At 38.3% G+C, this 12,277-nt stretch overlaps 1 protein-coding gene and 1 long non-coding RNA gene across 4 annotated transcripts; both read left to right on the top strand.

The window, feature by feature from the left end:
• Positions 1-256: 256 nt before the first annotated feature.
• Positions 257-1,362, top strand: LOC141773263 (uncharacterized). The gene is made up of 3 exons (XR_012595058.1): positions 257-359; positions 1,054-1,139; positions 1,229-1,362. It is a non-coding gene; the product is annotated as an uncharacterized LOC141773263 (long non-coding RNA).
• A 104-nt stretch (positions 1,363-1,466) lies between these two features.
• Positions 1,467-7,857, top strand: masp2 (MBL associated serine protease 2). Of its 3 annotated transcripts, XM_074645126.1 has the most exons (8): positions 1,467-1,649; positions 2,113-2,205; positions 2,279-2,501; positions 2,589-2,766; positions 3,849-3,980; positions 6,400-6,596; positions 6,775-6,957; positions 7,637-7,857. In XM_074645126.1, the coding sequence occupies exons 2-7, from the start codon at positions 2,198-2,200 to the stop codon at positions 6,934-6,936; spliced, it is 900 nt and encodes a 299-aa protein (XP_074501227.1). In that variant the 5' UTR covers positions 1,467-1,649; positions 2,113-2,197; the 3' UTR covers positions 6,937-6,957; positions 7,637-7,857. The 3 variants fall into 3 exon arrangements, with proteins under 3 accessions (XP_074501227.1, XP_074501226.1, XP_074501225.1); XM_074645125.1 differs by having other exon boundaries at positions 2,118-2,205; positions 6,775-7,857; XM_074645124.1 differs by having other exon boundaries at positions 6,775-7,857.
• Positions 7,858-12,277: the final 4,420 nt, after the last annotated feature.

Genomic DNA, 12,277 nt, shown 5'->3' with positions numbered 1-12,277 from the left:
AGGAGCCTACAGTCCGTTCAAGACATAATATCTGTAGACCCAGTTATTTAGCTGACTACCACACCACTAGATGCCACCAAATCCTACACACTGTCCCTTTAAGATCCCACTGAGTTCTCTGGAAATAAAGGGCCTAGAAGCTTGACATTAATTTCCACTCCCATAGGCAACAGAAATGGGACCCTGGGTCGTCTGAAGGACAGTGACAGTCATTATTAACTGTTTTTTTGTTTTTTTCATATGATGAACTTTGCTTTTCCGGTAATGCTTTGTTGAGTGTCAGCGGGTGTCATTTCTGTTGGAGCATCAATGCCTGAGTGGCAACTGGGTGACATCCAAGAGGAGAACATCTGCCATCGGTACAGACTCCACGGTGACGCAACATCTCACAATCAGGCGAAAAGGGAAAAGGTCGTGGCACCGTTTAGAAAGCGTTCCATCAGAGAGGTCATTTGCGGCGAGAGAGAGAGAGAGAGAGAGAGAGAAAAAAGCATTGATGTTTATGTGGATAATTATTGTAATTCACTTCAAACACTATCCATTAGTGCTTTAGCGTTGGGGAAATGGGTGATACAAGCTTACTTATGTCTGCTGGTTGAAATGCCCCATCAATTCTGAATAACATCAATATCCATATTCCATCAAAACAGACAGCATGAATACTCTGCAATTCCCTCATTGTGAGCCTTTACAATGAAGTCTGACCTTAAATTTGGCATTTGGCAGACATTTAAAAAAAAAGAAAAAATATGATGTAATGTGGTTTCATTCAATGGGAAAGTGTTGTTGATGTACTTGACTGTTTCTGCCCCTGACACGGTAATTATGGTAAATGGACAGCACTTATATAGAGCTTTTCTACCTTAGTGCTTTACAATTTATATCTCATTCACTCACACACTCACTAACGTGTCCTCATGCAACGGTTTGTATGATATCTTACAAAAAGTTATTCACTTTTTGTGTGTTTTCCTACGAATGTCCAGCAACACGTGTCAATTTCTGCCCGTTACATGCATACAGTCTTTTCAAAATAAACTTCTGTCTTCACAGGAAACAACTTGGTTAGGTTTAGGAAAAGATCGTGGTTTGGGTTAAAATAACTACAGAAGTGGCGTTACTTAAAGGAACACTCTAAGGTAATGAAAACACAACAACTCTTATTTTCAGGTGATTACAGACTAAAGAAAACATAGTTATTAATATTATATTCCATTTCTGCCAATAGATCCCCCTAATTGTTACACACTAGTCCTTTTAAGTACGCTGGTTACGTGACAAATAAGTCAACATTTGGGTGGAACAGTGCAAACAATGGCAACAGTGCTGACACTAAGAGTGTAAAAATGTGATAGGGTAGTACATCCCAGATTTTGAAATCAAGGAGGACAAAATACTAGCATTTCACTTATTTAATTGGTTCACATCACACGCTATCACAAATTTTATGCTTATTGGACTTTGAATCTAGCACGCCGCCATGAATCTCCGACCGACGGCGTTATCAGCTGTAACCGCCGTATGAGGCCAGTGGGGCACACTCGCATGCACGAACATGCACTAAAAGGAGGCCCGGCTGTGTCAACAAAGCACAGAGAAACTCGGATTACAACACACACAGAGGAAGAGTGACTTCATTCTCTGCTCAGGTAGACATTACTCCTCTATATCTTTACATAACAAAACAGATGTTTGCTGCTATATTAATGCTCTGAATATCAAATGTAGCACCTTTTAAATGCTAACTAACAAGATTAATGAATTTTACCAATCAAAGGTGATAAAACTATATAAAATTGTGTTTTTTGTTGTTTTCATTTAGTTTGATTTAGACAATGAAGTCAGTGCTGTCAGTCTTCCTCCCTGTGTTTGGTGAATGCAATGAATTAAATGGGAATTTTAGTGTCTTTTAAACTATCATTTCCCACATGTAAGATCTGATTTGAGGAGATAAAACAAATATGAAAAAGAGTTTAACAGAACAGAATGAATATAAATGATTCTGGCATTCATCAGTTTGATAGATTTCTGTGACCGGGGGAGAGGTGGGCAACGATGACAAACTGATCATGCGCCTGTCTCACTTTGTTTACCTAAATGTCGGCCGGCCAGGACAGCTGGGTTCATTTACCCCTCGGATCGCTGAGGGTGAACCACTCCACAACACACACATTATCTGGAGCACTGTGAAGCCAACATGACCAGGTGAGTGTCAGATAGCGTTTATGTGTGCAAAATAATCCTTGAAACTGCTGCCATCACACCTAATTTTGCCCAGTGGGCGCTGTGTATTTGTCCTATTTTCCCTCCTCCATGTCTCGCTGAGTGTGAACATGACGGGGTTATACGGCAGCTTCACCTCCCCCGACTTCCCCCAGCCATACCCTGACAACCAGCTCGCGGTGTGGAACATCACGGTCCCGCATGGCCACAGGGTCAAACTCTACTTCAGCCACTTCAGCGTGGAACCCTCCCACCAGTGTGAATATGACTACATCCAGGTAACATGCTGGATAAACTCCCTTTTATCTGCACTGGAGTCTGTAAGCTTGCTCACTAAAAAAAGGCCTCTAACCTTGTCAAAGTAGGTTTTGGCGGAGGGGAACGAAACCTTGCGGTTCTGCGGTGAGGAAGAGAAGAACTCCGAAACCACCCCGAGGAACACCATCATCCTGTCGGCCGGGAATCTCATGTCAGTGGTCTTTAGGAGCGACTACTCTAACGAGGGACGATTCACAGGCTTCCAAGCGTTTTACACCTCAGAAGGTGATGCAGAATAGTGACATTTGTTTGCCAGGAGGCTTCTTTTAGTGGCTGCAGTTACACCAAACAATGTGTGATAGAGTTTCTAGTGAAATAAGAGCAGGATTACATCATCACAGTTATGTTTTTAAAATTCAGATTTAGAAAGAAAGAGGCTACAAAATAACAGAAATGCAGTCTTGACAAAACATTGGGCCTCATGCAGGAAGCGATATGCCAACAAATTTCCTCTTATTTTTATTAGTACCCATTTATTTCTGGGATTCACCAATATTTTCTTATTTTTGCTCTTTTCTCCATCGATGATATTGTGTGTGTTCACCTTCTGAAACGCCAGTCTTGACGCCCCGGAAAATCCTCTTTACTTTAAGTTTATTTTACGGTACCTCAATTTCATTACAGCTGAAGTTCTTCTTCTTCTTGCAGCATTTTTTTGGCGGCATCTCTCCATTTCTTTGGCATGTGCCAGAGTATTTGCACAACACCTGCCCTTATATAGTGTTTAGGGGACGTTACCTAAGTTCATAATAAACACGCCTCCAATTTATGATCAAGTGGGATTCATCATTCAGCACATCAAAATTAAGAGAAAATATAAGAGAAATTTAAGAGAATGTTGCTGCATGGGGCCCAATGTTAATGAAGTGCCACATAAGTTACTGGAAGACACTTAATGTACATGTAACTATCCAAATGCAATAACACAATTCATTTAAACATAGATTGGCAGGTTAAATAGTAATTTAACAAGCACTTCTTCCTATGTTTCATTGTCCTTGCATCCTTACATATGAACAAAACATGGTACTCGTCTCCCAGATAAGTTTCATTACACTGTCCACAATTTGTTTTTGTCCATTTAATACTTTTCCAATTTTTAAAAGGCCTGCTGTAGCACCTTTAGTTTCTGTCAATCCACATTTCTGTATGAGCTAGAGCTGAGACAAATCAGACTTGTAAAAGCTGTGGTGACACACACACTCTCCAGAGAGTTTAAAGGACAGTCGTATAAAGATGTTCATGGATGGAAAAATGCACATCTACTGTGTAGTGTTTCACTCTCTCAACCTTTCTGTCTCTAACAGACATCAACGAGTGTCTGTCCAAGAGAGATGGAGAAAGACTGTGTGATCATTTTTGCCACAATTACATCAGCGGATATTACTGCACCTGCAAACAAGGCTACGTTCTCCATGACAACAACAGATCCTGCACAGGTAAGAACCGTGCAGACTGAAGCTCAAGAGGCATGTCCATCTGAGCTCAATCATGTATAGTGAGGTTCAGTGTTAAGAGCTTGGCTTATTGATCTCTATAAATACGGTATACATATATATTAACCATTATTATGTGGTGTTTCTCAAGCTAAATACGCTGCTGCTGCTGCTCAGCTCCTCACTACCAGAGCTTTAAGTGGAAAGAATATAAGTGCCAGTACTTTCATTCTATCATATCCGGCCCGTGCTAACTCATTTCAGACTGAAAAGGCACGCTGATGCACAAAGTAGTTGATCTCTGCCAGCCGGTGTAAGGCAAGGTTAATTACTGTCGATTCCTGAGGGAAAATCAACTTCAAAATGGCATTAAAAATTGATACCTGTGTGCAGCACAAATAATGTACTGACACTAGGTAGTTAATCACAATTACCAGTTGATGTGCCTTAAATTATCATTCTTTGCCAGAGGAAAAAAAGGGTGACAAAACAAATCATGCAATGAATAGGAAAAAATGATTATCCGCCTACAGATTGTACTAATTATATGAATCACAGGAACTCGGCCTCTTTGCGATTCTCATTTGTTTTTGTCTGTAACAACATCTGCACATTTGCCGGGGCAATAATGCCAACCTAAATGAATCCCATCATTTATGATGCCAGCAAATGTCTCAATTGACATGAAATAATTATTGTCTTCTAAACAAAAAAACGTTTTCATAGTCGGTAACTTCATTGTTGCAGGTGGATCATCGGTAGACTCGTTCATTGGTATTCAAATTAACATACAAAACACTGGTTCGGGACCTACCGGTGGGTCGCAGGAGATTTTATCACGGTCGTCAAATAAATTTGCAGAATTTCTTCCTGTTTTTTATTTAACATTTATATCTGCAGTACACCTTTGAGCCACATGAGGGAGCCTGAATGTTCATATTGTTCAGTGGGGTCAACCTCCGGGGTTTGAAAAGTGAAACCGATGCTGAAGTGTCTTAAACCTGCGTTCTTTCTAACAGCCAGCAGGGGGCGACTCCTCTGGTTGCAAGAAGAAGTCTGATTGTATAGAAGTCTATGAGAAAATGAGCCTACTTCTCACTTGATTTATTCCCTCAGTAAACATTGTAAACATGAGTTTATGGTCTCAATCGCTGGTTTCAAGTCTTCTTCAATACAGCATAATGTTCATTTAGTAAATTATGTTCCCATTTAGAGTCAGATAGACCATAAAGCAGGCGATGCTTTAGGGCGGGGCTACCTTGTGACTGACAGGTCGCTACCGCGGCGTTGTCCTTTCTGGGAGTTGTCCGTGTTTTCGTCCTACAACTTTAACCCTTTCACAGTGTGTTTTCAGTTCATAAAAGTTAATTGTAACATTTTTGGTCGCCAAAAAATGTCTTATTTAGCGTTCAGTCGTACTTAGCTCCACCCTCTCGTATCACCTCTGGTTGCAAATAACCAAGATGGCGACGGCCAAAATCTCAAACTCGAGGCTTCAAAACGGCAGAACACAAACCAATGGGTGACGTCATAGTGACTACGTCCACTTCTTATATGCAGTCTGTGGCATTGTTCTGATAAATGTAGCCTACTTTTAACATTGAATCTAATATGAAATATTCTGTTTGTTTTACTGATGAGAGGAAAAAACTAGAGCCTGTTAACTTCACCTAAATGCATTTATGTGGTCTCATTTATAAAGTATTTAACATGTGTATATGTTTTCAATAACACATGCATAAAACAAAGTTGTGATTTATCAAACATATATTCTAAAAGTTCTATAAAAGTACCAGATTTTAAACTGGGATAACCTAATAAAAATGTGAATTTAGGTATAAATATCACTACTGTTTCTACAGCTTTTAACAACTGTGTGTCCTTTTCCAACATTTAAACTGCATGTCCTGTTTTATGTTTTTGTTTTGATGTATTTTAGGGTGCCTTCTGAAACACCATGGCCAGGGAAAACAGATGAAAAATAGCCGTTGCTTTTTTTAGATCATGTGTATTTATTAATTTGCACTGTCCCTTCTCAAATAAATTAACTATCTATTCAAAATTGCTGGTTTACCTATAAGATGATGCAGATATGGCAGTAAAAATAGTCATGAACGTTCACTTCGCTCAATTTACGATTTATAGATAGTAATTAAAAGATAAAAAATGGAAAAAACATATTTTACTCATCTTTTTCGTGAGGGAAACTTAAAGAGACAGGCGCTAAAACGGAGCGTTTCAGACAGAGGGTGAATACAGGTATATTCAGACAGACAGTATGAGAAGAACAATGTGTTCTTTGATCGTTAAAGCATGTTAACATGTTCTAGTAGAAACCCAAAATACAAATATGAACCTGAAAATGAGCATGATATGACCTCTTTAAGTGTGATTTTAATGTGTGTGAGTGTTCCCCCCACAGTGCCATGCATCAACCAGGTGTTGACCTCGCTGTCGGGGGTTCTGACTAGTCCGGGCCACCCGAGCCCGTACCCACCCATGAGTCACTGTGACCACACCATCCGTCTGCCGGAGGGCTACAGGATAATCCTGGACTTCCTGGAACCCTTCGACATAGAGAAACACTTGGAGGCCCCGTGTCCGTACGACATGTTGAAGGTAAGTCGTGTGACGAGCAATGTATTCCTCCTCATGCCTGCGGAGGCAGTTTGTTATACAGACTTGTCCTCCCTGAGTGATCTACTATACGGCCATGCTGTTTCCTGCATAATTAAGTCTGGATGGACATAAATCAGTTTAATGAATCTTCTTATTTGATGCTCCCCCTTTTTACAAGATTTCAACAGCTGGACAAGAGTATGGACCCTTCTGTGGATCAGCGCCACCGGGTCGCATCGACACTGGAAGTTACGAAGTGCATGTTGCGTTCAGATCCGACCCCAGTGGGAAAAACAAGGGATGGAAGATCAAGTATACCAGTATCAAGGCTGGATCCTGAAGGCTTGTTGACATGAACATGGTATGTGTACTTGTATCTGAAAATTCGACTTTTACATTGTGGCAACTATGTATGGAGGAAAGAACCTGCTAATACCAAATAATAAATAAATAACTGACTCGATAAAAAAATTAAATATGCCATTAAATGTACCAAAAATAATATTGAAAATAAATGTAGGCATTAATTAATTGATAGCTAACCAGCTATCGTCGATCTTTGCACTGACCCCATGACACACGTAGAGTGACAGCCCCCTCATTTGCATAATGAGGCAGAAATGCATAAGAAATGTAAAAAGAAATGAATACAGAAATATATAAGTTTGGGGAAATAGATGGGGGGAAATTCAAAGGGAAATTCCTGCAGAAAATAAATAAATACAATTTAATAATGAATAAATAAATAAAAAATAATGCATAAATAAAATAAATAAATAAATAAATATAAACATTAATACAAATAAATAAATAAATACAAGGGGAAATTAAAAATGTAAGTAGATAGATAGGGGAATTAATACAAAGGTAAATAAATAAAGACGCAAATTAAAACAGAAATATCAATTTATGTCACATTTTATTAATTAATGAATGTCTTTATTGATTTTTTATATTATTTTCGGAACATTTAATGGCATATTCGTGTATCAATCTAGTCATTTCTTTTTTATTTATTTATTCATTTTTTATTTTGGCAGGTTCCGTCCTTCTTTGTAGCATGCTGGTGCTACAAAAATACTCAAATTTGAAGGATTTAATTGATTCCTCTTATTTCTAATTTAATTGTCATTGTTTTATGTTTCCGTCTGGTGAGATGCTGCTATATAATCTCACCAGCACAATCATTTTTTTAACCACTTTTGTATTCGGCGTTTCATTGTTTTGTTACTTTAACAAATAAAGGAAGACTCAAAAGACACTTTGACTTGAAAAAAGTTAATTAAAATACTGCAAATGCAACCTGAAGCCACATGTGATCAGACAAGCATTTTAATTAAACAAAGAGTGAGTATTCCTCAAAGTGCTGGATGCAAAACCGTTCTGCTCTTTTCCAGCTAAAGACAGAAACGCATTTTAAATGCTCCGGCAGAAATAAATTAATTCCGCGCAGCGCTCTGGAAGTCAGTCAGTCTGGTCTAAGGAGCGGTGAATGTTAGTCGTTTAACCTTCATACATTATGCAGCTCGCTCTCAGCAATCCCAGCAGCTCTACTCTTCTATCAAAACAGTCATTATATGGTTCTTCAGCATGAAATTGCCTCTCATTTGACACCTTTACATTCACCCGCTAACATTTCCTCCATCTGTGGCCCACAAGTGGGACCAAAGAGCACACCTGAATGTGGATGTGTTGATTTAAATGCACCACTTTTCTGTGAACCTTTTTTTTTTTTAACCCTCATTATGTTAACTTTGATTGAACTGTTATGCTGCTACATACTTTGCACTTTGAAGGCCAGCACACCTTAGCAAGGCAAGGTGCGTACTGACCCGTACGTCACCTTGGCATTTGCAACCCGACAGAATCACAAGGCCTTAAGGTGGACATGTGTTCTCTGAAAGTCATCTGACCACATGGGATGAGGTTAGTTTCCAGCGTGAAATGCCCAGACGGTCCCCAGGGGGCAACCTGGTGCTTACAGAGCAAACCTGCAGTTGTTACCTGAGCGCTGTTAACTCGTAATCTAATCCACCAAGACAGCGTGACACATGCTCAATCGACTGCTCAACCCATTAACCAACTGTTGGGAAATATATCTAGCAGCAGCAGCATGCACCCAGTCGGATAATAGCTAACATGCCCATCACTATTTTGTCATTACTACATGAGAAGAGAGAGATATAAAGAAGGTTCACTGTGCCAACAAAAACAACTTTTTTTTATTATTGTTGATAATGACTATGGAAAAGCATTCATTAATCAGTATTGTAGGTAGGGCCAAATCTTTTCTCCCGATATACAGTAGGTAATTTCATATCTTGATATCTGGTAGTTCAGTAAATAAATAATCTATATGAAATAACCACATAGTAAAACCTATTTTTCTATATTCCTGTGCAAATTAAATACTTAACACTTGAAAAGTACTTTGTCACTAGAAGAGTATTTTGTCATTTTAAAACTTGAGTGCAAAATAATAATACTAATAATCTTTATTTGTATAGCACCTTTCTAAACATAGTTACAAAGTGCTTGCACAGATACAATGAAATACAGACCAAAACAATAAAAGAACAAAATATAAAGACCAAGTAAGAGAAAACTAAAACCCGTAAACAGTGGTATCAATACATATGCCAAAAGAGATCAATATAAGGTGTGGAAAAATGAACATAACAGTTTAAAAAATGATAGAGAAAAAATAAAATCTATAGGCCTAGCCTATATCGCAATGGAAACAATATAGAAAAATATGTACGATAGACATTTTTAGAATGTTATGACGATATATATCATCATATTGCACAGCCCTAATTTTATTTTTAATTTTAATTTCTAATCAGAACAGCTCCTAGCGTTAAAGGGGACATTTGATGCTCATTTTCAGGTTCATACTTGTGTTTTGGGTTTCTACTAGAACATGTTTACATGCTATAATGTTCAAAAAACATTCTTTTTCTCAAGTGGTATTCATTTGTGGAGATTATCTTGCTGAACAAAACCTGTAAGTATTATAAATGTGTGTTTGCCAGAGATTATTTTCTGCAATAATCCAAAACCCAATGGGAAAATACGTCATCCCTGCAGCACTCTGTATTCTAATGAGCCTGCATGTGACATAGGAAGGGGAGCTAAACCAGGGTTGTCTTATTTCACAGTTTGTGGGTTGCTCTCCAGATAACCAAATGTAACTATGTGTACAAGCGCCATTTTTCGTGACATGTCCCCTTTAAGTTTTGTCTACACAGTGCTCGGCTTGAGTCTCAACAATAGAGAATCGTGTCAGGCAGTGAGATTTATCCGTACTTATTTCTATATGCATTTAAAGGGGAACTTTCAAAATTCATACGTTATTCCGATGGTCTAAGACAGTCCAAAAAGTATTAGTAAACATTGAACAACTCTCTCCCAAATCCAAAAACTAGAGTGCTAAAACTCAGTCTGGAGCTGCTCCATAGACAATGAATGGGGAGAGATGTTGTAGATGACACTGAGAGCACCCACAGGGGAATGTTGTGAGTATATGGGTACATTTTTTAATACTTTTTAATACTATTTAGTATAAAAAAGAAAACAAACATCCTGTGGGTCCTATCTCCTATTCATTGTCTATGGAGCAGCTCCAGACATTATACCCTATGACATCACAAGTTTGAGACTTCTGTAGTTTCTGGCTTTGAGAGAGAGTCGCTCGTGTTCACAGACATTGATTCACTAAGCCATGGAAATAACATATTCATTTTTAATTTAGGTTAATATTCATTAATAAAGGACAAAATCATTGCCAAAAGATTGAGGGCTGATTTATTTTAGAAAATTTCCTCCTGCCACCATTCAACATGTTTAGAAAAGGCACCTTAAATCACATAATGTACACTCATTATACAACTTCCTTAGTAACATTTGTCGTCCATGTTCAATTAAATACAAAGTGTGAATGTGTTGGGGAACTTACATATATTCTTACGGGGTTATAAAACAGCAGAGTGACAGCTTACACTTGGTGAAGTAAAATAAGTGCTCTTGATGAATGCTGTACTTTTCCCTGATATCTGATACTAAAGTACAAGCTGCCGCCGCCGCTGACATCTCAATCTTCCCACAACACAAAAGAGGATCCCTCCGCAAATTCATCCGTCATTTGTGCTCATTGTTCAAGAGATCGACGATGAGACGACAGAGGCTATCTTCCACATGACATATTAGTCACACAGACCTGCACACATTGTACACACCGTCTTACACAACGCGGCCACCATACTTCCATAATAGTTTATAATAGATCTTTAGTCTTAAATTAGCTCTCTTCCAGAAATATCGGTTCTCAAAGCAACTCAAAGATGAATGTGTTCAGTGAAGCTTCCCTGTATGAAGCGATACACATCTTATCTTGTCGTACTCTTTACTGTTAGAATGATGGATTAGTCTGCGTACCCCATTCAAAGTTAGCTTTTATACAAATAGATTTGTTTGCATATATTCCTCTCTCAGTCTGATCCTGCCTGCAGTTTCTGTCCATGTCACTCTAACGTAGCGCTGTACATGTTACTTTGGTATTGTGGACTCAGGTAGAGAGTCCCTGTGTTCATTCATATTTTGGTATTTCTACCATTCATTGTACCATGATGAGATTCACTAAACGGCCACACATCAGTTAACCCATCTGTGCCTGCAATTGATTTTTAAATCCGATTAGAGTGTTCTCTGGGCTTTGCTGAAACACAAATGTGAAGAAATTTTCAAACCGTTTGGCTGAGTTTTTCTGGACTAGACTATATCTAGTATTTGGGCACATAATGGGACTACTGTTTTTACAATAAACTCCATTATATCTTAGGAAATATTAGTAGTCCCATGTGCCCAAATACTAGATATAGTATGATAAGAAAATGGCAGTATTTCAGAAACTACAAGGAGCACAATCAAGTATTTGGTATCTATGAACACTTAAGTTGAATATCAAGACATGCACATATATGCATTGTAAAAAGAAATGCAAAAATCCTGATTTTGACTATTAATAAAAGTGTGATTTTGATGTTAGATGCTTGCCCAAAGTATGTCCGTACTAGATTTTAAGACTTTTGACCAATCAGAACAAACGTTGTGGCATTTTTCCTTATCATATTAAATATACTCTTTAGGCACAAATGGGTTAATGACATTTCACACCGAGGTGCAACATACATGAAGACTGTGGTACGACAAAAGGAAAATGCCACATTGAGTGTATTAAGTGCATATTTACAAAAATGTTTATGTTCCCTAGAGGGAACCCCTGTCCTCCAAATGTTTTCATCATAAGTTAGAAAAAAGTTTAAGAGTCTGCTAGTGGCCTTTAAAACTGACAAAAAGATCAAAACTCAGAAACTGTAGTGGGAATATAACAGCAGGAGTCACTGGGGAAGAGAACAAGCAGGAACACGTTATGAGGAACAGCTTCGGCCTGGCTGCCAGCTGATTGAAATAAGAGCACACTGCTACTCTAAACTTCCCCAAAGAATCCCCCAGTACTCAAGATGTAAATGTCATTTCTGTGATAGCACACAAATTCTTTCCAACAGACACAAAATAATATATTTTGTCACTCAGATCCACAGGGTTTCTGTAGCTAGTTCAACGTCCAGTTCTTACCTATATTTAGCTTTCTAAAATAAAATGCAGTGCACACCTTCTCT

The sequence above is a fragment of the Sebastes fasciatus genome, chromosome 8, assembly GCF_043250625.1.
Source record: "Sebastes fasciatus isolate fSebFas1 chromosome 8, fSebFas1.pri, whole genome shotgun sequence".
In the NCBI taxonomy this organism is placed as follows: domain Eukaryota; kingdom Metazoa; phylum Chordata; class Actinopteri; order Perciformes; family Sebastidae; genus Sebastes; species Sebastes fasciatus.
Note: the sequence above shows the minus strand (reverse complement) of the source record. Positions and strands in the feature narration are given on the sequence as shown.

What these genes read in the sequence shown, in the direction of transcription:
- masp2 (XM_074645125.1), top strand. An exon ending in CAACAACAGATCCTGCACAG is followed by an intron (nt 3,981 to 6,399) that starts GTAAGAACCGTG and finishes TTCCCCCCACAG; the next exon opens with TGCCATGCATCAACCAGGTG. An exon ending in GTCCGTACGACATGTTGAAG is followed by an intron (nt 6,597 to 6,774) that starts GTAAGTCGTGTG and finishes CCTTTTTACAAG; the next exon opens with ATTTCAACAGCTGGACAAGA.